Source organism: Cornus florida, unplaced genomic scaffold (genome assembly GCF_030987335.1).
Source record: "Cornus florida cultivar Cherokee Brave unplaced genomic scaffold, ASM3098733v1 CherokeeBrave_3.0.0_Hap2_Chr11, whole genome shotgun sequence".
NCBI lineage: Eukaryota > Viridiplantae > Streptophyta > Magnoliopsida > Cornales > Cornaceae > Cornus > Cornus florida.
The window spans coordinates 77,655,443-77,681,888 of record NW_026775581.1 but is presented as its reverse complement, the minus strand read 5'-3'; the positions used below and the strand labels follow the sequence as shown (position 1 = coordinate 77,681,888).

The window sequence follows — 26,446 nt, the reverse complement described above, 5'->3', positions numbered from 1 at the left end:
ACCGTGGGAGTTGCGTGGAACTTCTTTGTTTGGTTAAATACGCGTGACTCTATTTTGGGCCTTTCCGTCATTTCCTTACATGATGACAGTTATGTCAATCGCCATCCACACCACAGTGTGTGTGTATATATGTATATATATATATATATATAAAAGGACTTAGATCCTCAAACTAAAATATTTCTTTTAAGTTATTTTAAATTGAATTCACTGTGATATTTAAAATTTATCAATTGTTGCTGTTAAATTACATCAATTAATTTAAAAAAAATTTAAAAATTACACAATTTTGAGATAAGGAGCTCTATATTAAGGAAAATGAAAATTTACCATCTTTTCTAAAAAGAAAATCCTCCCTCTCTCAATTTGCTCTTTATTCACATCTTAAACAAATTTCAATGGTCTCTGTTTCTTTCTCATTGTATTTTTCTAAGTCTATCAAAATCCATACTTATATATTTTTAAATATCACGTGTCAATCCATAGCAAATTCAACTTATGATAACTTAAGTTTTGTTTTGTTAGGTGAAACAGCTAGAAAAGAAAGGAAATAGAAAATTTTTAAATTTTTTTAGAGTTTGCTAGATAGAAAGAGAAACCTAATAGAAAATTTAGTTTCCTACATTGAGTATAAAATTTTATTTTTACCTTATTTATTTGTATTTCCTTTTTTACCAATAATTTAATCGTGAAAAATTCTCTCTAAAATAACTTCTATTTTGAGATAAGTTCGTAAGGCAAATTATACAATTATATATACAGAATATCAATAATAATTTAAGTAAAATTGCTAAAAATAGATCATGCTTCTAAATAGAATTTTTTATTTTTTTTAATCGTTTGTTTTATGTTACAATTCTAACTACTCATAATCCCGTATGGATATATATATATACCTAAAGAAATATTATGAGGCCTTATTCTAAATATAAATAATATAAATGAATATAAATAATTATATATTTGAATTTCATAATTCATCATTTTACATCATAAGAGTAGTTTTGGTATGTATAATCACTTTCTTTTGACTTTCATGCTATCCAAAATAACAAATTAATATTTTTTTTACAATTTTCTTAGATAAATTTTCATACTAACCAAAATGTATACTAAAAAAACTCTTTTCTTTTCATTCACTTAACTTTTCTTTCACTTTCTATTTCATTTCTTTTCTAGCTTATTTTCATCTAACCAAACAAAGCCTTAGAAAATATTTAACTTAGAGGATCCAAGTCCTATATTAAAAACACTCGTGTAGAAATTGTGTTATGACTTGAAAAGTTTTTCACATAACAATAATACTATAAAATAAAAATTCTATTACTTAAAAGATAGACATTTAACAATTAAGAGTCATAAATTAAAATAAAAAAATCAATTTCCAAAAAAAAAATTTTAATATGTTTGGATAGTCAAAAAAATAAAATTGTTTTAACTTATTGAATGACAAAGTTAATTTTGATTTACATATAAATTAGGACGATAATAAAAAATGTAGAATTTTAGTTCCTATTTGGAAAAATATAAAGAAAAGATTAAAAAATTTAGAATTGATGTGAAAAAATTGTCTCAAAGGTATAACTTATTGATTGTATTTAAACTCGATAGGACTGACTTGTTTTTAAAAGTGAAAACTGGTACTTGGCCAAAAAAAATCATATTTCAGTGATGATGTATCGAAATTATAATTGCTTTTTTGTTACATTTTATTTTTATTTTTTCTTAAAGAATGACTAAAAAGAGAGAAAAAGAGAGTGGGTTTAACACATGGACTTTATATGCTACTCTATAAAATAAAATTTATTTATTGATGAGTGAAATAGGTAGTCAAGGTAGTATTCTATTATATTCACAATTTAAAAAAAAAAAAACTAAAACTGAGACTGTTGAGATTCTCATTTGACATCTATATCAATAATCAAAATTTGAAAAATGAAAGTCAACATTATAAGCCAGACTATTTGATTGATAATTCCAACAAAAATAATAAGTATAATGCCAACAATTAGGGTTTGTGTGCCTGGATGGCAGTGTTTTATATATCTAGTTTGGGGTTTTAGGGTTCTAAATCATGTTTCCAGCTGTTAAAACTAGGATATAAAAATGATTTGTCTTATAAAATTTTCTATGTTTAGTGTTTTGTGGAATTTATGTATAGACTATATAGATACATTAAGAATAATTTTAGTAAATTATAAATAAATCAATAGATAATAAATGCATGGTTTTTATTTTTTTTTCTTTGGCAATGAATACAAAAAAAATAAAAAATGCATGATTTTATTTTTGAGTAATGCTAGATGCCCAAATCAGTTTTTATTTGGAGATTTCAATAGACAGTGTCAAACAAAAACTCTTACATAATAATCAAAAGGAACTCTTACGTAATAAATTAATAGGATAGAGTCGAGCATTACTTAGTAGCTTAGTTGATAAAGCGCTTAGCTCCCCAAGTGAGTGTGCCTGTGTTCCAGTTCCCTACCCCTGGTCTGAGTAATGCTAGGATGCCCAAATCGGTTTTTAATTGGAGATTCCAATAAACATTGTTCAACAAGAACTATTATGTAATAATCAATAGGAACTTTTATGTAATAAATTAATAGGATAAAGTCGAGCATTACTTAGTAGCTTAGTTGATAAAGCGCTTAGCTCCCCAAGTGAGTGTGCCCGTGTTCCAGTTCCCTACCCCTAGTCTGAGTAATGCTAGGATGCCCAAATCGGTTTTTAATTGGAGATTCCAATAAATATTGTTCAACAAGAACTATTATGTAATAATCAATAGGAACTTTTATGTAATAAATTAATATGATAGAGTCTAGCATTATTCAGTAGTTTAGTTGGTAGAGCTTAGTTGATAGAGTGCTCAGCTCCCCAAGTTAGTGTGCTCGTATTCTAGTCCCCTACCGTTTGCCATTATAATAATAATAATTAAAAAAATCCTTTTAAAGAGTTAAAAATGATTAAAGTGTTAATTTCATTTACACATAAATAAATGGTGCTAATGACCTATATTTACTATTTGATGAAGTTAAAATCTCATAATTTAAAAAAAATAAAAATATAAAAAAACACTATTTACCTCACTGAGGTACCACTTTTAGGCACATAGGTACATGCATGCACAAAAAGTGATACCTATGTGAATAAAAGTGATACCCAAAACAAAAATGATATATGATGCACAAAAAGTAGTACCTCCGTGCACAAAAAATGATATCTATATGCATAAAAATAGTAGTGAGGATAAATAGTATTTTTTCATATCTACGTCAACATTTTTGTCAAACTTTATTTTTTAACAACTATCAAAATTTGACTACATTAAGGCCTCGTTTGGATTGAGGGATTTGGAGGGTTTTGGAGAGAAAAGAAAGGGAAGGATAGGGATAGGTGTGTTTGGATGGAGGGTTTTGGAGAGAAAAGAAAGGATTGGGAAGGATTTGAAGGGATAGCCTATCCCTCCAAATCTCTCCTAAACAGTAAAACCAAATCCCTCCAAAATTGACAAGATTTGGAGGGATTTGGAGAGAAAGGGAGCTAATGACCTTTGGAGCCCATCCGGAAAAGTCGCCGGAAGTTGCAAAGATCATCGGAAAATTCGTCGAAAGTTGCAGAGACTGTCGGAAACTCGCCGGAAGTTGCAGAAATCGTCGGAAAAGTCGCCGGAAGTTGCAGAAATCGTCTGAAAATTCGCCGGAAGTTGCAGAGAACGCCGGAAAATTCGCTGGAAGTTGCAGAGATCGTCTGTTGCAGAGATCGTCTTTTGATTTTGGTAGATTTTGTAGATTTTGTAGTTGGCAGTTGGAGAGAGAGACAGCCGATATGGGTTTTGACCTTCTATTTTTGTAGATTTTGTAGTTTGCAGCTGGGGAGAGAGAGAGCAGATGGGTTTTGATCTACTAATTTTGGTAGATTTTGTAATTGGCAGTTGAAGAGAGAGAGAGAGCTGATATGGGTTTTTGACTATTTTTGTAGATTTTGTAGTTGGAGAGAGAGAGAGAGAGAGAGAGAGAGAGAGAGAGAGAGACGGAGGGATCTGTGAGATCGGGAATAGATAGATGGAGGAGGCTGAAATGATTTTGTGTTCTAACCCTACCAAAAAGAGTAAAGGGTAAGATAGTAATTTTATTATTATCAATTCTTTTCTTTTATCTCCTTTTTGTTATCCAAACAACAATATTATCAATTCTTTTCTTTTTCTCTCCTATCTATCCAAACATGAATATAAACATTTCCTTCCCTTTCTTTTCTTTTCTTTTCTCTCATAATCCTTTCTTTTCTTTTCTCTCCAGTGTATCCAAACGAAGCCTAAATGAAAAATATTGGTCATTCACACTATTTATATGTAATAATCTTAAAATTAATAGCAAATAGCTGAACGGGGTTAAGGTGAGGTCAACCCAACAATGATACACAGCCATTTTTGTTCAACCAACCCTGCCACTCCGCCAGTGCCAGTAGGCAAATAACAAACATATCACAAATAAAAAAATGGGATGACTTTACAAACTTGCCACCTTCTTCTTCTGCTATCCTAAAGAGGGATTCTAGAGAGCGAAACAGAAGGTGAGAGAGATGGGTTGTGGGAATTTCTTCTTCACCCTAGTGGTAACCTTCTCAGTAGCCCTCATCACATACAACATAATCATCTCAGCCAATGCTCCTCTCAAGCAGGAATTCCCCGGCAATCCATCTTCTTCATCATCATCATCATCATTTTCATCATCATCGAGAGGGTTCATCTCAGTGGACCCCATCATCAAGATGCCAAATGACAGATCAAGAACCAGTTCAGCCAAGAAGAGGCTGTTCCACACAGCAGTCACATCCTCCGACTCTGTGTACAATACATGGCAGTGTAGGATCATGTACTACTGGTTCAAGAAGTTCAAGGATGGACCCAATTCTGAGATGGGTGGCTTCACAAGGATCTTGCACTCTGGGAAGCCTGACAAGTTCATGGATGAGATCCCAACCTTTGTTGCTCAGCCTCTCCCATCTGGTATGGATCAGGTATTCATGGGTTTCTTCTATTTTCCCTAATTTTTGCTGCTTTGACTTTGAAAATCAGCTGAATCTTTATCATACCTTATTTTTTGTTTTGTTTTGTTTATTTATATGTTTGTTATATATAATCGTAATTTCCTCAAATGTCAAAATTGAGAAGTTGCAACACAAATTCAACTGGATTTGGATATGTGTGGCGTCAGGGTTTCCAATTTTTCATTTAGGGTTTTAAGAATGATGACGATTTAGGTTTTTAAGAATAAGATGGTGGAGTTAATTGGGAAGCCACTGCAAGCCTTTTTTGACGAGTTTTTTGTACATCTAATCAGCTGGTATGTTGTCAACGGATGGAGTACCTGAGTTTATGGATTTTATTTGACTTTGTTCACCACTTCTTAATAAACCAGAGGGTGGTGGGTAGACACCAGACATATGTACAATGTCATGGCAGTTGCATTTTGGCGGACACAGATATAATTGATTGAAATTTAAATGAATTGAAAGCTATCATTTGAAATAATGATTTATACACAAACAACATATATTTCCATGGGAACGGTATTGGTATACAATAAATCTTCTGCAATGCCAGATAATGGAGTCTTGCATTTCCTATCAAAAAGAAATATATATTCTTCATTGCTCAAAAAAATAGAAGAAAAGGTGCATTGATGAAACAAACCAAAAGATGTTTAGAGTGAAATTATGATAGGTGAAATCATAAGAAGGTGGTAAATTTATAAGGAAATTGGGCAATATTGTCCAAAATGGCTTGGGAAATCTCTCTCCCCTGTTTATGTCAATTTAATAGGAACTTGTTGTCCATACAAAATATAAAGACTGCTGTTGTCCTTCCTCAAGCCTCCCCACAACAATCTTGTCAGAGAGCCACATAGAAAGCTGGACATTCTTGCTAAGTATGAGTAACCTATTAACTCTTTCTTCATGCCCTATTAAGGGGTTCACTCCACCAATCATATCTCAGCAATTAAAGGAATGTTCCTCTTTATTTACTTGCTCAAGGAGTGTAGAAGTATTATTTGATAATGAAGTCAACATATAAGTATTGGAGTTTGAAATTCTCCATACTTGAGAAGGAGAGACGAATACCCATGATTTGGAGCATGCATTGCCTCCATTTTGTTGATTACAACTGTAACTTACATTCTCTCGGTGAAATTTACTATATAATTTATCATCTTGTTCTGACATTTATCATCTTGTTTTGAAATCTCAGGGTTACATAGTTCTCAATAGACCCTGGGCATTTGTACAATGGCTTAGACAAGCAGACATTAAAGAAGAGTATGGAAGCACTTAATTTTTTGTGTTTTCTCGATACTATTGCTTGATCAATTTCTCTGCTTCACCAAATTCAGACTTGTTACAATCAGTCTTTTTTTTCCTGGTAAGTTTGTTACAATCAGTCTTACTTTGTATGCAGCTACATATTAATGGCGGAGCCAGATCATATCATTGTCAAACCCATACCAAACATATCTAAAGATGGACTTGGAGCTGCATTCCCTTTCTTTTACATTGAACCTAAAAAGTATGAACCTGTTCTCCGAAAGTTCTTCCCCGAGCATAATGGACCAATAACCAACATTGATCCAATAGGAAATTCTCCCGTCATTGTTGGAAAGGTACACAAGGTTTCTGTATATGGCAATATTAATAACAATGAGACCTTTTAATTTTTCAATCTTTCATGATGAAATGGTATTAGGAATCTCTTAAAAAGATAGCTCCTACTTGGATGAATGTTTCCTTGGCAATGAAGAAGGATCCAGAAGCAGATAAAGCTTTTGGTTGGGTCCTTGAGATGTAAGCTTTCCATAACCAAACTAAGACAGCCGGCCCTATTGCAAGTTTCTATTTCTCCTCATTTTCATCACGGATATGCAGGTACGCTTATGCAGTTGCATCTGCCCTGCACAATGTGGGTAACATCTTGTACAAGGACTTCATGCTTCAGGTTTGATATGTTTTTAGCTTGACTTTTTTCCATTTTTTTACCTTTGACAAAAAGATAAGATAGAAAAGTCAGCGATGCAGAATATCCTCAATAGGTAAGTTAATGATTAAGCCAACCATCTTTAACTATATTTGGTGTGAAAGTACCTGTCTAAGGACATGCGTAAAAATTAAAACGAATTACTTCTTGAGATGTGCCCATAATACTGAGAAAGTTGGTCGATATCAGGTTTAGCACCATCACAATATTCTTTGGACTTTTCCAGTAAATCCTGATTATGCACACTTGTTAAATGACCTAACTTATTTATAGCATGCGATTTAGTGATTAATTGAAGAATCATGTTTCAAATTTTTTTTTTTGTTCATAAAACTCAGAAGTATGGGGTGTGTGTGTTTCAAATAGGGGGAAAAAAAAACTTAGAAGTATCCAGAAAAATCAAGTATGTGGTGCTCCTCTTTCCTCTTCAGTCTCTCGTACTTCTCTTTAATTAAGTTCAATTTTCAAAATTTCTGAGATCTTTGCTGCATCTTCCTCACATTTCCCAACTTCCTTATATTTTCACATGCAACTCTTGCATGCTGATTTAATAGATGTGCCTTTATAATTCCAGATTCCTCGGGATAGGTAAACTGTTGCTTCTTTGATTTAGCACGAACTAATTATTGGAGATAAGTAAACTAATTACTCCTTTGGTTTAGCTCAAATTAATTACATGGATACAAGCTTAACTATTTTTTTTTTTTTATTTATTTTTTTTTTCATAATTGGGTTTTGTATATCAAGAAGAAAGAATAAATATTTACAGGCGCACAGAGGGCATACCCTCAGAATATTACTGGAGAATACAACAATAAAACCTTAGAGCAATCTCTAGTAATTTAAAGAAGATCTAAAATAAATGTTTCTTAAAAGGACATTAGAAACAAAGAAGATCGATATTAAAATTTCTAGTCACTGCTAACTAGAAATAACCTTAAAGAGATTAAGATCACACAAGCCAATGCTCCTTCAGCCATATAACTGTAATTACTACAGATTGCAGTTGTATTACATGCACTACAATATATCCTGTAGCCTGACATTATGAACTTGTAGCACCTCCATTAGTAAAGTTCGAGCCAGCTCAGAAGGCTCATGTATCTGCCCTTCGTGTAATCTAGCATTTCTTTCTTTCCATAGCCCCCAAATAGTAGCAGCGAACAGACTTTCAATGTCTTGGGGTCATGATATAGTTTATCACACCACTGAAATAGCTCCCACAATGTATGAACATCACCAAAATTAGAATCCCATTCTAAGACCTCAGCAAACCAAACCCAGAATTTCTGTGAATATGAAAAAGTAATGAACGTGTGATTTCTGTCATCACTATCAGACAAACACAAAGCACAAATTGGAGCCAAAACCATATTTCTCTTCTGCAGATTCACCATGGAAGGCAACTTGTCCTGCATAGCAAAAACAGCCGTTGTAGACCACCTTGGTCTAGCTTTGCCCCAATACAAATAATGCCACTGAACAGGTTCTTCTACTGCTGTACAACATTTCCATGCTTTTTTGAAACTGAACTGCCCCCCATTCCACAAAATCTTATCAGGTCTCTGCAAAATAGGAATATTCAAAAGATAATCTCTAAAAGGTTGTAATCCCTCTTCATGAAGTAATTGCAAATCCCATCCTCCTTGAATTATTAGGGCCTGTAAAGTTTCTGTTTTAGCCAAATCCAACATTCTGCCCAACCTATGACCAAATTGTTGTGAGACAGTTAATACCCCACACCAAGGATCAAGAAATACCTTAATTTGTTGCCCATTCCCAACCTGATACCTAGTAAACTGCAACATTAAGTCTCTAACCTCCACCATAGATTTCCACACAACTGAATTTGTAGCTCGAGGAACTACATTCCAATATGAAGATTGCGGAGTATATTTCTGCTGAAACCATGATACCCATAATCTGTCTTTGCTGATCAAGAAGTCCCAAGCAAGAATACACCTAGATACAATCTGCAAATCCGTAAGTCTCCTCAGCCCCAGACCACCTTCCTTCTTAGTTTTAGTCACCATTTTCCAACTCAACAGATGCATTTTATGCTCTTGTTCTGTACTGCCCCATAGAAAATCCCTGCACAATCTCTGGATTTGATTAGTAACAGCCACAGGGACCACAAATAAGCTACACCAATACAAAAAAATTGGATTAACCACAGATTTCAACAACTCCAATCTTCCTGCTACAGAAAGTAACTTGTTGCTCCAATTCTGAATTTTTTGAGAAATTTTATCAATAAGTTCTTTGCAATTGGACTTCTTTAAACCATATGGACATAAAGGTATACCTAGATATTTAATTGGAAACTCATCTTCACTACATTGCAGCATCTGTAACAAAACATTCTTCCTCCTCACTGCCCTTGAGAATAACACTGTGCTCTTAGCAGGATTAATCTGAAGCCCAGTCAAATGAGCAAACTGTTGAAATATATCAAATAAAGCTCTTGCATTAGACAAAGATGCTTCACACACTACCAGAAGATCATCAGCAAATAAAATATGACACAATTCGGAGTTAATTTTTCTGGCAGAATAAGAAACCTTCAACTGTTGAGAAATTACTGCTTCATGAATACTCTTAGAGAGTTGTTCAGTCACCAATGTAAACAGCAAAGGGGAGAGTGGACACCCTTGCCTTAAGCCTCTTCCTGGTGAAATGAATCCTGTAGGAGACCCATTCACTAAAATAGAATACCTAGAAGTCTTTAGAATAGCAGTAATCCAGTTAATCCATACCTCAGAAAATCCATGTCCTCTGAGAGCTTTTAACAAAAAATCCCATGAAACTTGGTCATAAGCTTTCCTGATGTCAACTTTAAGAGCCATAGTAGGATTTCTTGGGCCAGAAAAACCCCTTACCAATTCATGAGCCATGATTAGAGCATCTTGAATTTTCCTTCCCTTGACAAACCCACACTGCTCAGCCTCCACAAGTTTATACAGCACACTTGAGAGCCTATTAGCAAGTATCTTTGTGATTATTTTATAAACTACATTGCATAAAGCAATAGGTCTAAACTCACTAGGCTTGTAAGCATTACCTACCTTTGGAAATAAAGTGATGAAAGCACTACTTACCCCTATAGGTAGAGTACTTGTCTGAAAAAAATGTTGGACTGCTAAAACCACCTCCACCTGAATCACAGACCAAAAGGTTTGGAAAAACTTTGCTGGAAACCCATCCGGGCCTGGAGATTTATCTGGTTTAAAGTTCATAACTACATCCTTAATATCTTCTGCTGTAGGAATTCCCTCAAGAAGTAATAAGTCATTATTGTCAAGAGTCTTCCTAGGAACCACAACAATCTGATCACTACTATTATGGTTAGTAAAAAGCTCTTCATAGAACTGAACAAAGCTGTCCCCAATCGCCTTCATATTAGTAGTGACTGAACCATCCTCCTCCTCAATTTTAGTGATTGCATTGAAGTTCCTATGCTGCTTCATTTTATGATAGAAAAAGGCTGAACATCTGTCATTCTCTGTTAACCATTTCACTCTGGCTTTCTGAGCTATAAAAATATCTTGATCATAGATTGCAGCTTGATATTCTTCTCTGACCTTTCTTTCCTTGTCAAAACCTGCTTCAGAAGGGGAGTGAAGTAAATTCAGTTGAATTTCTTCTAATTGCTGCCGAGTCTTGTGCACCCTATCCCCAACATCACCAAGCACATTCTTATTCAACTCCTGAATGAGCTTTTTAACATTCCTCAATTTCTTTAATAACCTGTGCAATGGTGACCCTGAAACTTCCAAGGACCAAGCCCTCTGAACCAAAAATAAAATAGCATCTTGTGTGCACCAGATTTTTAACATTTTGAATGGCTTAGGACCATTGGCAAAAGATTTTGAAACATAAACTACAATGCCATAATGATCTGAACACTTTGCAGTTGTAAAAGAAACCTTAGAACCTGGAAGTAAATCCAACCAACTATTATTAATAAATGCCCGATCCAATTTCACCATAATTCTTCTGTGACTACTCTACCTATTGCACCATGACCAATCTCCATTTGTAGGAAATAACTCCACCAAGCCTGCATTTTGAAGACAATTATTGAACTCATTCAACAATCTCTGTGGAACTCTAGCACCTCCCTTCTTATCACCATGGAATCTCACTGCATTCCAGTCCCCAAGAGTTATCCATGAACCAGAAATAATAGTTGAATATTGAACAAGACTATCCCACAACTCCACCCTATCCACACTGGTATTAGCTGCATAAACTGGAGTGCAACAGAATTGCTCACCAGTATGTAAAATGTCCACTTTCAGCAACATACTTTGTGCCTGCACATCCATCACTGTAACAGAAAACACCATAGGATTCCATCCCACCCAAATTCTACCTAAAACATGTGCATCATAATTATGAATCCAAGACCAATGAGCCATAACTCTGTTGGAAACTCTAAAAAAAGCAGCACTACGAACTTTGGTTTCAAACAGACAACAAAACTGAGAGGTATTAGAATGAATCCATTGTGTAACCTCTCTCTGCCTACAAGCCTTATTTAGGCCTCTAACATTCCATGATAGAAACATTGAGAGGGAGGCAAAGGGGGCAACTGCCCCATGTGACTTCGTGTTTTCCTATCAGTGCTTGTCACAGATTTATTCTTAGCTTTCTTTGTATTTTCAAGTTTTCCTCCATTTTCCTTCCACTGCTCTTCCGAGACCTTATTTCCCTCTACTAGCACCCCAGCAGCATCATTTGAGGACACATTATCAGGACCTTTTTCTATGATATCTGAGTGAACATCTTCTGGCCCACGCTTGGTTTGTATAGCTTCTGTAGTCGCATTAGACAACCCTGCAGCACCAAGTTCCTCACCAGTAGATAACTCAATAGCATCCACAACCTCCCTTTGATCACTTCCTCCATCTTGCTCAACATTGGATCCTTCTATATCTAATAACTCAAAACTATTAGAGGTCTGAATCGTAGTATTAACAACAGGTGTATGGACCACAGTTTGTTCCACTATATTCGTAAGAGTCCTTTCTTCAAACACCTCATCGACATCTTGAACAACCAACTGTCCCTTCTGTTTCACTACCCATTTGTCCACCATTTTCTTCTTCTTCGTCTTTGCCTGTAGTACTTTTTGTGGGCACCTATCTGAGACATGATCAATTTTTTGACATAAATTGCACATTTGGGGCTTCCACTCATATTCGAACTCCAAAACACAATCCACACCATGAATGTCTACCACCATAGAATCAGGTAATTCTACCTTCACATCCACTTCAACCATAACACGAAGATATCTACCTTTTTCTCTATTGTTCTCTGTATTATCCATATATATTGGTTTAGCAAAAGAGGAACAAATCAGAGAAACCATTTCTGCCTTCCTGCAATGTACTGGAAGATCATATATCTTCATCCAAACTGGAACCGTTTCCATTACTTCCTTGACAAGATTAACATTTTACTCCAACGCTTCAGAATTATTGGCCTTCCCTCGAAAGTACGAATGTGAGACAGTACTTTCGTTACATCTGTTTCATCATGAAAACGAACCAGAAAGAAGCCATCTTTAAGATATAACAAAGTAAAATTTTTTGACCAGTACTTTTCCACATACGATTTGAAATAATGGTAATAAGGCTTCTTTCCCATCACATATCCTACCACTGAGGACGACCAGTATTTGATTTCATCTGCAACAACCTCTTCCTTGATAGAAATCTTGGTTCCATGAACATCACTATGGTATTTCAAGTTTTGAAAATCTGATGCGGTTTCAGTAAAAAACCGGCACCAAGAGGTGGTTGGGGTTGTATTCCGGCTTGGAGAACCCTCCGGCGGGATTGGGGAGGAGGCCTGGCCCTCCTCCATCAACTTGAGTTCCGGCCCAGTCACCTATAATGCATAAACGTAGAAAACCCTAAATCGCCTGTCTATACAAGCTTAACTATACAATAGTCTTTGCTCAACATTTAGGGAGAAGTTAAAACCGAAGGATGGTGTTAGATGCTTAGTAAACTAATGTTGACTGTAATAATTTCCAATTTATTTTTAAGGTTTGTATAATGCTGATTATACTCGGGAATCTACTTCCAGATTGGCGTCCTCCACAGCTTCTGAAAAAATATTGGCTGCTAACTGATTGTTTGTGTGCATCTAATCTTCTTTGAAGTTACGGTTGCTTTATGATAAATTAATAATTGAGTAGCCTTGCAGATTGGATTATGTTGATTTGACAGAGTTTACCTCTCCCAATTGACTACACGACATCATCATCATTATCCCTGCCTTTATCCCTTATGGATGGGTGCGGTCGCATGAATTTTCTTTTTCCATTCTTTCCTATTATACACCATGCATGTCTCCTATTATACTTATTTTTTAAGACTAATTTTTAATTACTTCATCCCATATAAGTTTTGGTCGGCCTCTTTGAACCCTTTCTCTTCTAGACGGTGCATCTTCGGATTCTACTTTCTCTAATTTTATCATTATAGACAGAATCCTAGTTTTCCCCTCACACGTTCATTTTTAATTCTTATTTTTCTAGCAAGTCCTATCATCCAACGAATCATCCTCATTTCCGCTACATGAATGAATTATTCTTGTTTCCTTTTCAACACTCAACATTTTGATCTTACACAACATCTTCTGTGAAAATTTGATTGGTATAATAATTGTATGTGCTGCATCTATTATTCAAATCGCTCACAGTTTGCCTGTTTTGCAATATATACCAGCCTCCATGGGATACGGAAATTGGCAAGAAGTTCATAATTCATTACACTTATGGATGTGACTATGATATGAAGGTACTGTTGGGAAACAAGCTAGTTGTCATAGTATTAAATATTGAAAGTTACAAAACAGGTTTTGATGGAAGAAATGCTTCTGACCTCTTGTCATTGAGCCTGATAAAAGCTAGTGTCCAGTATTAAATATCACTATTTATTTATTTATTCTTCTTCTTCTAGTTCTTTTTTTTTTTCCTAAATTATTTCTTGGCTAATAGCCTTAAGGTGTCATGTTCTGATATTCAGGGTAAGTTGACCTATGGAAAGATTGGAGAATGGAGATTTGACAAACGGTCTTATGATAAAGTCTGGCCACCAAGAAACCTTCCAATGCCTCCACCTGGTGTCCCAGAAAGTGTGGTATGCTACCATTACCTTGTTGTTCTAACTTTATGCTGCATAATTGGTTTACCAAGAGAAGACCCCTTGTTTACTTATAGATATATGCCTACATTTGTCTACAATTATGAAATTATATACTTTGTGGTCTTATCTTTTTAACTTCAACATGGAAGGTTAGCCATCTTAATTTGATATCTGATATAGAGATTAGTGATCCGTTAGATATCGACGGAATATTTTCGTCATTTGACGAGTCTCGATAGCATACTTGTGATGTGAGTGTACTCTTTATACAAGATGAGTTGGAAAAGCTGACCAAGAATTCTTGGAACTCTGTGATTGGTTTGGCCTATAAAATTATAAAGACACCAAGAAACTTGTATATACTTTTAAATGACAGTACAAAATGGACATGCAAAAGGGTAGGCTAGTACTGGCCCTGTTTAGAGTTCCACAGCTAACTTTAGATTAAATGGGTAATTGTGAATTTTTAACAAACCATAAAATTGGTGAAATGTCCAGCTAATCTTGAGTGTGTATAAATGCTTTGGCATATGACTTGGATTTAAAGCCAGTTTATACTAGTTTCTTTCAACCTTGCTGCAGCTTATGGATCCTTGTTATTTTGGTAAATTATCGACCCAAATATTACCTTTGGTTTCTCCATGGACATTTGGATACCATTTGGAAATGAAATTAGTTAACATGGATATCTAGTACATATAAATGTATAAAAACCAATGCATGAAACAAGTCCTTCACCTAAATTTTCAACATTTGTGTAGAACCAAATTGTTAATAAAATAATATAATAAACTTGTCCTTATATAATTTTTAACCAACTTTTTTTGGCTAATGTATGAACCTTTTTTTTTTTGCCTGGGAGAGAACCAAAAAGAAAATTTGAAAATGCTTCAAAGAGGAAACAAGAAAATGTAGGGTTTGCTTTTTAACCGAGTTTTCGGAAAATGGTTTTCAGAAACTATTAACCAAGCATATTTTTTGTTCTCAAAATACATAAAATTGTTCTCAAAAAACTGAACCAAGTAGGCCCATAGTTTTTTTTTCATGTTCATGTGATTTGGCGTTATTGCTACCTCTCTGGTCATGACCACTGAAAACCAATGATGATCCTCCATTCTTTGATTCTTGTCCAATTGAATTCATAAGAAAATCTTTGAAATGGCAGGTTACTCTGGTGAGAATGGTAAATGAAGCCACAGAAAACATTCCTAATTGGGGTTCTTAAATAAGAAGTCCGTGTAGAAAGCTCTGCAGTGACAAGGTACAGTTTTCGGCAGATGGTGGAGCTATACAGCCATTATTTATAGTCATACGAAAGCTTTGCATGTGGTGCACTTCGATACACATAAACCCCTATCAATCGTTTAGAACCGTATAATTTGCTAATGAAAATGGGTTTTGTACCCATCTGCGAAGTCTTTTTAGCCATTATATACATAGAGGGGCTTCCATGAGCATGATGACTGGCTCTCAAATATTCACTTCTTAGACAGAATTTAGTGCACTGCTGCTGATCTTTGTAACGTCATGTTGTTCATATCCCGAACTTGAGTTTCACTTCCTATGATGATTGATTTTGATGCTAATGTTGAAATGACTTTTGCCAATTGTTGTTTTCATGGATTTTATGAACCCAACACTTCTTTTATCTGAATGAATAATGCACTGGATATTCTTGGAAAACCGAGCACATCTTTCATCTAAATGGCTAATGAACTGATACTCTTTGGAAAATGACTCTTTTGTGTGTGTGTTTTCTTTTTTCTTCTTCTTTTATTGGTTATCTACCAAAAAACTCTCTCTCTCTCTCTCTCTCTCTCTCTCTCTCTCTCTCTCTCTCTCTTCTTTTACCTACAAAAAATAAAAATAGAGAAGCCACAAGAAAAAAGGGACTGTATGGTTTATTTTTCTAAGGACACATTCAGGAATACTGAATTTAGAAAATAGTTTTCAAAATCTACTCATTTTTTTAAAACTCTATTTTTGTTATATATATCTATGTTTATGGGGCCCACAATAGTGTAAGTATCCATATGTCTCATCTTTGGCGTGGGCAGGAAGACCAACTTTTAGCTTACAATGAAACCTTTAGTATAAGCTTGCTTGGGACGCTTTATCTGGAGCGTATAAATAGGCTCTATGTATCACTTGCTTGGTAGAGACTTTGAATAAAGTTTTTCATCCTTCTCTCTCTTTTTCGTGTTCAATGTGTGTGTGAGAGAAAGTTTCTCTAATAAATATTGCTCTATATACATACATATATTCACTGTCACGTTATCAGCACGAAGCTCTATCAACTGAGAAGAAAATTCTATTTTTCTTTCTCACTTCAAAGGGTAAGAAAAATAATTATTTATATTAAACTGTTATTATTCAAGTTTCACATATAATTAACATTGCGAGCCTGCAGTCTCGCAATTATTTATTTATTTATTTATGTTAGAGTATTTTTGTCTATTCCTTATAGAAAATTAAATTGCTGAGCCCGAAGTCTCGCAAATATTTTGTCTAAAATATTTAAGTTGCAAACTTGAAGTTTTGCATATATTAATCTACTATTTGTGAGCTTGAAGTTTCACAAATAGTCTTTGCGAACCTGAAGTTCCGCAAAATTTGTGGGCCTAAAGCTTCACAAATATTTGGTACTCTTTGCGAACCCGAAGTTCCGCAAAATTTGTTGGCCTGAAGTCCAAATGAATCTGAAATTCTTTGACCTGAAGTCATTTACACTGAGTACCCTTACAAACCCGAAGTTTTGTAAAACGTAGAAATATAAAATATATGTGCCTTTTAGTGTAAACATATTTTGTCTTTTTGTTATTGTTTTGTTTACTGAAAGCACATGACTAACTTTTGACATTATATATTTACTGACAAATCACATTATAGTGACTGCAGTATTTTTATAATCTCAAATTGATTATTCTTTTTGTGAAATAATTCTAACTATGTTATTTTATCATTTATAGTTCATAATGTTAAATCTTACCAAACTTGAATTTGTGGAACTTGATATCTCGGGCAAAAACTACTTGTCATGGATCCTTGATGCCGAGATCCACTTGGATGCCATGACTCTCGGTGAAACAATTAAGGAAGAAAATAATGCGTCCCTACAGGACCGTGCGAAAACCATGATCTTTTTTCGCCATTACCTCCATGAGGAATTAAAACAGAGTACCTCACGGTTAAGGATCCACTTACACTGTGGAAAAATCTGAAAGAACGATATGATCATTAGAAAACTGTGATCCTTCCAAAAGCTCGCTATGACTGGATCCACCTGCGATTGTAGGATTTTACAAGTAATAATGAGCTTTTGATGCAAAACCACTAGTCTCGTCCCACTGGATCTGTACCATTCCCAGAAGCGAATGTGTCATCACTTCACGGCCATGGACGTGGACATGGACGTGGACGCGGACGTCGTGGTGGTTGTGGATATGGTCTCAATAGAAATAATTATAATAATCGTGGTGGTCATAATTCCTCATTGGTTCCCAGAAGGAACTCCACACCGTCCCACCAGAAGTGGAATTCAAATGCGACCAAGCAAGCAAAAAAAAAAGCTTTGCAGAACAAAGCTCCTGAGATATATGATGGCAAGCCTTGCTATTGATGTGGAATGAAAGGTCATTGGTCGTGTACCTGTCGTACGCCCAAACATCTAGTTGATCTTTACCGTGCCTCAATGAATGATAAGGGAAAAGGAAAAGAAATTAAAATGAATTTTGTGGATGATGACTTAACAACTGATATTACTCACTTTGATGTTTCTGACTTCTTTGCTTATACTAGTAGTAGTATTGATCATTTGATTGGTGATGGAAATGTTCATACCAATTAATGTGTCATTCTCTAGCATGTTATCCCCTGTGTGTTTTATCTTATCTGTATCAATATGTCTCTATCCAGGTTGTACTAGTATGTTTTTATTTTGGCTATCTTGTATGTAAATCTAGTTTGTATTTCAAGTTTGAAGTAATGAAATATATATTTTGTGTATATGAAGAAGCATGGATCTGACTAAGGCATTGAGTGTACCCAAGAAAAATGGTGAAGATATATGTCTGGTAGACAGTGCAACAACGCACACTATACTCCGAAATAGAAAATATTTTTCGAGTATAACATTAGTTGAAGCTCGTGTCAATACAATATCAGGTCCAGCAGACCTAATTGAAGGCTCCGGAAGAGCTATCATTATGTTACCATGTGGAACACAATTGAATATTGATAATGCTCTATACTCTACTAAAACCAAAAGAAATTTATTAAGTTTTAAAGATATACGTCTCAATGGTTATCATATTGAGACTATAAATGAAGGGGGCGTTGAATATCTCTGCATTACATGCCAGAAGCATGTATTAGAAAAACTCCCTGCTTTATCTTCTGGGTTATATTATACAAATATAAGAGTAATTGAGTCACATGCAGTGACACACCAGAAGTGCTCCGACCCAAATATTTTTGTACTTTGGCATAATCGCCTTGGTCATCCTGGGTCAACAATGATGCACCGAATCATTGAAAATTCACATGGTCATCTACTAAAGAACCAGAAGATTCTTTTAGCAAATGATTATCCTTGTACTGCTTGTTCACAGGGTAAATTAATAATCAGACCATCACATTCCAAGGTCGTCGTTGAATGCCCACCATTTTTACAACGAATTCAAGGGGATATATGTGGACCAATTCATCCAGCGTGTGGACCATTTCGGTATTTTATGGTCTTAATTGATGCATCAACACGGTGGTCACACGTAAGTTTACTTTTTACTCGTAATGTTGTATTTGCTCGACTCCTTACTCAAATAATTCGATTACGAGCACAATTTCCGGATTATCCAATCCAGACTATCCGTCTTGATAATGCTGGGGAATTTACATCTCAATCATTTGATGACTATTGCATGTCAATTGGCATTCTTATTGAACATCCTGTTGCACACACTCACACCCAAAATGGTCTTGCAGAATCTTTTATCAAACGTCTTCAGTTAATAGTTAGACCATTACTCATGAGAACTAAACTACCTGTTTCTGCTTGGGGACATGCGATATTACATGCAGCATCACTAGTTCGCATTAGACCAACTGCATATCATAGTTTTTCACCACCACAACTTGTGATGGGTCAACAACCAAGTATCTCTCACTTACGAGTTTTTGGTTGCGCTGTACATGCTCCTATTGCACCCCCACAACGCACCAAAATGGGTCCTCAACGACGACTTGGTATTTATGTAGGTTTTGATTCTCCATCTATTATTAGATATCTTGAACCTATGACAGGTGATGTTTTTAAGGTGCGGTTTGCTGACTGTCAGTTCGATGAGACTGTTTTCCCTACATTAGGGGGAGAAAAGAAAAAGCCAGAAGAGCAACGAGTTATTACTTGGAATGTCTCGACTTTATCTCATTTAGATTCTCGCACAAATCAATGTGAACTAGAAGTTTAAAGGATCATTCAGTTGCAAAGTATTGCAAATCAATTACCCGATGCATTTACTGACGCAAAGAAAGTGACGAAATCACATATACCAGCTGCAAACATTCCAGCAAGAATTGATGTCCCTGTAGGACAGTCTGTCAGTACTGTTGCAAATGCATCTAAGACACGCCAGAAGCGTGGTAGACCAGTCGGTGCAAAAGATACTGTTCCCCAGAAGAGGAAAGTGCAAGAGAAATCAAATAAAGAAATTGGCGCTCCTGAAGAGGTCACACTTGCAAAAGAAATTGGCGCTCCTGAAGAGGTTACACTTGCAAAAGCAACAACGAAAATGATTGATCAATCTAAATTTTATAAGTAAGTAGCCCCAGAAGATATGCATGCCCTGGAAGTGGCACATGCCCCGGAAGTGGCACATGCCCCGGAAGTGGCACAAGCCCCTGAAGAGGCACTGGTACCTGAAAATAATGAGATCTCAATAAACTATAGAGAATTGTGGGATAGAAATATAGTTATTATTAACGATATATTCTCCTTTGCAATTGCTCTTGATATTGCAGGTGATGATGAGGATCCTGACCCTTAAAACATCGAAGAGTGTCGATGTAAAAATGATTGGCCAAAATGGAAAGAAGCAATACAGGCAGAGCTAAACTCATTAGCAAAACGTGAAGTATTTGGACCTGTAGTCCAGACACCTGAAGATGTCATGCATGTAGGATACAAATGGGTGTTTGTAAGGAAATATAATGAGAAAAATGAAATTGTAAGATATAAAGCCCGACTTGTAGCCCAAGGTTTCTCGCAGAGACCTGGTATTGATTATGAAGAGACATACTCTCCTGTGATGGATGCAATCACATTTCGCTTCTTGATCAGTTTGACAGTCTCAGAAGGACTGGATATGCGTCTGATGGACGTGGTTACAGCTTATTTATATGGATCACTAGATAGTGACATATATATGAAAATCCCTGAAGGATTTAAAATGCCTGAAGCAAATAGCTTGAAACCACGTACCATGTATTCAATCAAGTTACAACGATCCTTGTACGGATTGAAACAATCCGGACGCATGTGGTACAATCGACTCAGCGAGTATTTACTCAAAGAAGGATATGTGAATAATCAAGTTTGTCCATGCATTTTCATCAAGAAATCAAAATCTGGATTTGCCATTATAGCTGTATATGTTGACGATCTAAATCTTGTGGGAACTCCTGAAGAGCTCACCACGACTGCTAATTATTTAAAGAAAGAATTCGAAATGAAAGATCTTGGTAAAACAAAATTTTGTCTCAGCCTGCAGATCGAACATTTACCAAGTGGAATTCTTATCTATCAATCAACATACACCGAAAAAGTCCTGAAGCGTTTTTATATGGATAAAGCTCACCCCTTGAGTTCTCCAATGATTGTCTGATCACTTGATGTTAAGAAAGATCCTTTTCGTCCTCTGGAAGAAGGCGAAGAAGTTCTTGGTCCTGAAGTACCATATCTTAGTGCAATCGGTGCTCTAATGTACCTTGCAAATTGTACTAGACCTGATGTAGCATTTGCAGTCAACTTACTAGTACGGTATAGTTCTGCACCAACTCGAAGACATTGGAATGGGGTCAAGCACATTATGCGTTACCTTCGTGGAACGACTGATATGGGGTTGTTTTATTCAAGACAATCAAAGCCCCAGTTGATCGGATATGCAGATGCAGGTTATCTTTCTGACCCTCACACAGCCCGGTCACAAACAGGGTACTTGTTTACTTGTGGTGGAACTGCTATATCATGGCGATCTATGAAACAGACCACGACTGCAACTTCCTCAAATCACTCTGAGATACTCGCAATTCATGAAGCAGGTAGAGAGTGTGTTTGGTTGAGATCTGTTATACAACATATTCGAGAATCATGTGGACTCTCCCCAATCAAAGATAGTCCAACAATATTATATGAAGATAATACAACATGTATTGCACAGGTAAGAGGAGGATGCATAAAAAGTGACAGAACTAAGCAAATTTTACCAAAATTCTTTTCCACACACGAGCTCCAGAAGAGCCATGATATCGATGGTCGGCAAATACGCTCTAGTGATAATCTAGCAGATTTATTCACTAAAGCGCTTCCAACTACAACATTCAAGAAGTTAGTGGACAACATTGGAATGCGTCAACTAAAGGATCTTCAGGGTTGAACTAATGAGGGGGAACAATTGATCAAAGAGGTATTAGCATACTGTACTCTTTTTCCTTCGTCCAAGTTTTATCCCACTGGATTTTCCTTGCAAGGTTTTAATGAGGCAGTTTTAATCTATGCAATACCATTTTCAGATACACAAGAATATTGTACTCTTTTTCCTTCACTAGGGTTTTGTCCCACTGGGTTTTCCTTAGTAAGGTTTTAACGAGGCATATTCTTAGTGTAGTATTGTGGACCCCAAGGGGGAGTGTTATATATATCTATGTTTATGGGGCCCACAATAGTGTAAGTCATCCATATATCTCATCTTTGGCGTGGGCAGGAAGACCAACTTTTAGCTTACAATGAAACCTTTAGTATAAGCTTGCTTGGGACGTTTTATCTGGAGCCTATAAATAGGCTATATGTATCACTTGCTTGGTAGAGACTTGAATAAAGTTTTTCATCATTCTCTCTCTTTTTTTCGTGTTCACTGTGTGTGTGAGAGAAAACTTCTCTAATAAATATTGCTCTATATACATACATATATTCACGTCAATTTTTATATAATTTTTGAGAGAATCTAGTGGGAAGAGCTTTGACATCACCCTCAATCCTGGTCATTACACCGAGGACAGTACGGTTGTCAGAAGCCTTCTTGTCCAGACCAGACCGAGCGACCCGCTCATCTTCCAAAGCGCCTTGGATACTCTCTTTCTTTCTCGAGGCCAGAACGCTTGAGCTCTGATTCTTTCAATTCTGCCTTGGCTTTCTTCAGGTCAGCAGGCAACTTCTTATAGCCTGAAGAGAGAGAGAGTGATCACCTTCTGATCGGCTATCTCAAGAGCCCTCTGCATAGTGACCATCTCGAACAGAGTCTGTATGGAGATAAAGGGACATTTATCACACTCAGTGTAAACAAAGTAAAATTGAAGCGATTAAAGAGAGAGAATGAAGACATCAAGAGCAAAGTTACCTCCATAGCCGAAAGAGGAAACCGTGTAAATATCTCTGTTTGTGACATCTCTCTTTGCACTTGGATATCACAAGGGGACCACATGTGCGAATAGTAGGCCAAAACGGTCGGCCCGTGCTTGAACATGGTATCATTCGCAGTAACTAGAGAACCGTCCGACCTTATCAGCTTACAAACCCACGGGGCCACAGTGGGAGGAACGGATGAAGTCCCCTCTGCCCAACCGGTCGCACCCGCCAGAGCAGGTGTACCAGTCCGAGCGGCGGGACCTGTCGAGCTAGAGACCCTTGCTCTCTGGGACAAAGGAACATCATCGGTAAGTAATAATAGCTATATGAACAACATGACGTTACAAAGATCAGCAGCACTGCACTAAATTCTGATCAACACGTTCATTAATTTCACCCTAATTAATTAGAGTGAAATGAGGGGACAGGTGAAAGGGGTAGAAAACCGATTGGACAAAACATACTGGCTCTGTAAGCAAACAAGACTATTTTTGTGTGTAATGCCCCTGCCATTTTGCCACAAAGTCACCAGCTGTTGCATTTCTGATCACAAGACTTTCAAATGCTCCCAAGGACTGCACCAATGCTTCATCGAGCTGAGATAGTCCTACAATATTTTCAACTTTCAAGCTGGTTAGTGAGATCACATCAACGATACTTTTCACCACCACATCATCACACTCTTCCAAGTATAATGCCCGAAGAGAGGGAAGTTTTAAAACTGAAACCCTAATCAACTTGGGACAACCACGTATATCCTCAAATATAAAGGACAAATGATCCCGCAGAACTCAACCCCTAAATATTGTACTTCAGCCCTGCCTTGAATGTGTAGCTTTTTTAGCATGGGTAGTATCCCTAGTGGTGGTAAAGACTGCATTCTCTACAACCTTTAAGAGTCAGACTCACCATTTTACAGAATGACGGATCGCCTAACCAACTTGGAAACTTTGTGCCCCCCCATAGAACTCAATTCTGAACTTTTTCAAGTCTCCGTGAGGTTGTAGCATGTCAACTACATTTATTTCAAGATTTTCATTTTTAAAATTGGTGAACTCGCTACACCATGCCAACTCTAATTCTTCAAGATTCTGCTTAGCCCTTAAATTCGCTTCATTTGCATCTTGAACATCTGATACATTTTGCAATTCTCTAACAGAAATACTTCCCCGTAAAAGACTCAGATTCCTTAACTTTTTTAGTCTTGGCCCATTATTTTGCCTACAATGAACTCTGACACTTCTTGCAAATTTGTCAACCTACCAATCCCTGAGCACCTCTCTTAATTGCACACAACCAGTAATGGCAAGATGGCATAGGTTGATTAAATTTCCACTGTTTGATGGCAGCATAGAAAGTTCTTGGCATTTGTGCAATAATAGTGTTTGTAGATTGTAGAGAGTACTCAATAATTCAGGTAACCATTTAATTGAAGTCCCAAATAAATCAAGAAAACTGAGATGTTTCAAATCACCATTAGAATCCGGTATCTCAGTTATGGCGCCCTTAAACATTGTAACTTTTGGAAATATTTCAAGCAAATCCTTGTTTGCTAAGAAGCCACTTTCGGGAGGTAAAAAGTAGCTGCAACAACATCGGTAGAAAAGTTTGCAAACATTGCACTTTATAGAGAGGCCTGAACTTTTGAAAGACTTCAAAATCTTCATGAATAAATGAAAGGTGCCAGCTTCTTTTAGGAATTTTAGATTGCTTGTCACCTTCCAATTTATCACCAGCAACATGTAGAGTTGGATCATTTAGAAGGTCATGCATCACAAACTGTTATTTACCACCACTTTGTTGTTGGAAAAATGACCGATCATCAAAACATTCATTGCCAAAATCTTGCATCCGCTTCTTATTCTCCTTTTCAGTTGATAGCTGCAAAAGACCTATCACCATCCACAACAAAACTAACTCGTCTTTGTGTCAAACTCATAGTCCTTTGGAAATATTGCACCGTAAGCAAAGCATTGCTTCAAATGAGATGGGAGATGACGATAGCTCAATTTATGTGGAAAAATATCACTGTTTTGTACCGGTAAATCCCATATCTCACTGTTCAATACATCCAACCACTCACTCTGTCGACTCTTAGTTTCGGCTCCCGAGTGCATCATGATCAAATAAAGACACGCATTCATCATTCAACAGGCTCATGGTGGATGCTGCAACATTTCCGAGGCAAGCTGTGACAATAATTTTGCTCCCAGGTGCAGGTTTAGTACCTTATTACTAACAATATTTGCTTCATGTTCCAACTCATTGTATTGAACAATTAATAATAATAATAATAAATAAAATAATGAATACCAACCGTAAGTTAACAATATCCACACAGACATCACACGTTCGAATCTGATGCGATGTCTCACCTAATGAATGGATTACTAAGGTAGTAATATAATACCAATCAGAAGACTGAAAAAAAAGCGAGAACAAGAGACGCGGAGAGGAGTCTACGTTGCTATACAAAGAGAGCCGTCAGTATGTCCCCTTTAATAGCAATATATATATATATATATATATATATATTTTAAACTCCATTTTTGTATAATTTTGAGAGAAACAGTTGGAGATGAAATGAGAGAAAATAGGTTAGAATGGTTGGACATGTGCAAAGAAAAGAAGACTTTAAAGTGCATTCGTTAGTTGAGAAGAGTGATACGGTACATGTGGTTTGATTGATGGTACGGCCTTAAAGCTGAATGAAAAAATAAAATCCATGTAGCTGATCCCAACTAATTGAGAAAAGCCTGGTGGTGATTATCGTACACCTTTCAAAACTGTGCTTACAAATAGCTTATAAGATCAAGAACAAAATAATAATAATAATACTAATGACAGAAGAGTCCAGCAACTAAAGCTTTCGACTTCTACAACAATGACAGAGCTATGGATATGCTTAAAGCAAACATTCTTTCACCTTTTACCATAACTTCTGCAACAGTGAGTCCAAGCTTTGTGATATTTTAACAAGTACTGAATTTTCAGAGAACAAATAAACTCGGAAAACATAACCTTCGCACTTGGGAACAAAAATCTGCAAAGCCCATCAATTACCACCCTCATCTGCTTTATATACCGTTTAGCGGGAAAATTAAAAAAGGAAAATTGAAAGGAAATTATATTTCTTGGGGAAACAGGAAGAAAATCTGGATCATTTTTCTTTTCGTTTTCCCTTTCCCTTTCTTTTCATTCACATTTCCTTTCCTTTCCTTTCCTTTCTTTCACTGAGAGTATAGAACAAAACAAAGTCTCGACAGATCTCCTGTCAGTATAAAAAATTCCCTGCCATTTCAACATAACAAGTCATTCTAAGCATGAGTTCAGACAAGAACCTACTTCAAGTGTGCCTTCTAGTTGAGCATGCTGTCAAAATCAAACAGCAGTTTCACAGAGGGAATAAGTGCAAGTCATCTGATAAAGAAGTTAAAATCAACATATTATAATGTTTCACAAATTTGTTCTATGATATATATATCACTCAATTATGACAATGATACAATTGTTAGCCTTGCAAGCAATTTTTATTCCATCTTTTTTGGCCATGCAAGCTAATATTTATTTCTTGGAGGGTCATATGCACCATTAAACGCAGACATATTACAAAACTGGAACGTAACAACCAACCCA

General features: G+C 36.1%; 1 protein-coding gene across 1 annotated transcript; it reads left to right on the top strand.

Annotated features, from left to right (window-relative positions):
• The first annotated feature begins 4,389 nt into the window (after positions 1 to 4,389).
• LOC132283189 (hydroxyproline O-arabinosyltransferase 1) lies at positions 4,390 to 15,797 on the top strand. Its single transcript, XM_059785115.1, has 8 exons — positions 4,390 to 5,016; positions 6,248 to 6,315; positions 6,455 to 6,656; positions 6,740 to 6,837; positions 6,919 to 6,988; positions 13,771 to 13,842; positions 14,071 to 14,184; positions 15,356 to 15,797. Exons 1-8 carry the CDS (start codon positions 4,579 to 4,581, stop codon positions 15,413 to 15,415), a joined length of 1,122 nt encoding a protein of 373 aa, XP_059641098.1. The 5' UTR covers positions 4,390 to 4,578; the 3' UTR covers positions 15,416 to 15,797.
• Positions 15,798 to 26,446: the final 10,649 nt, after the last annotated feature.

Coding starts and splice junctions, on each gene's coding strand:
- LOC132283189 (XM_059785115.1), top strand. CDS start 4,579: ATGGGTTGTGGGAATTTCTTCTTCACCCTAGTGGTAACCTTCTCAGTA. Junction 6,657..6,739: donor CTCCCGTCATTGTTGGAAAG/GTACACAAGGTT, acceptor AAATGGTATTAG/GAATCTCTTAAAAAGATAGC. Junction 6,838..6,918: donor TTTGGTTGGGTCCTTGAGAT/GTAAGCTTTCCA, acceptor ACGGATATGCAG/GTACGCTTATGCAGTTGCAT.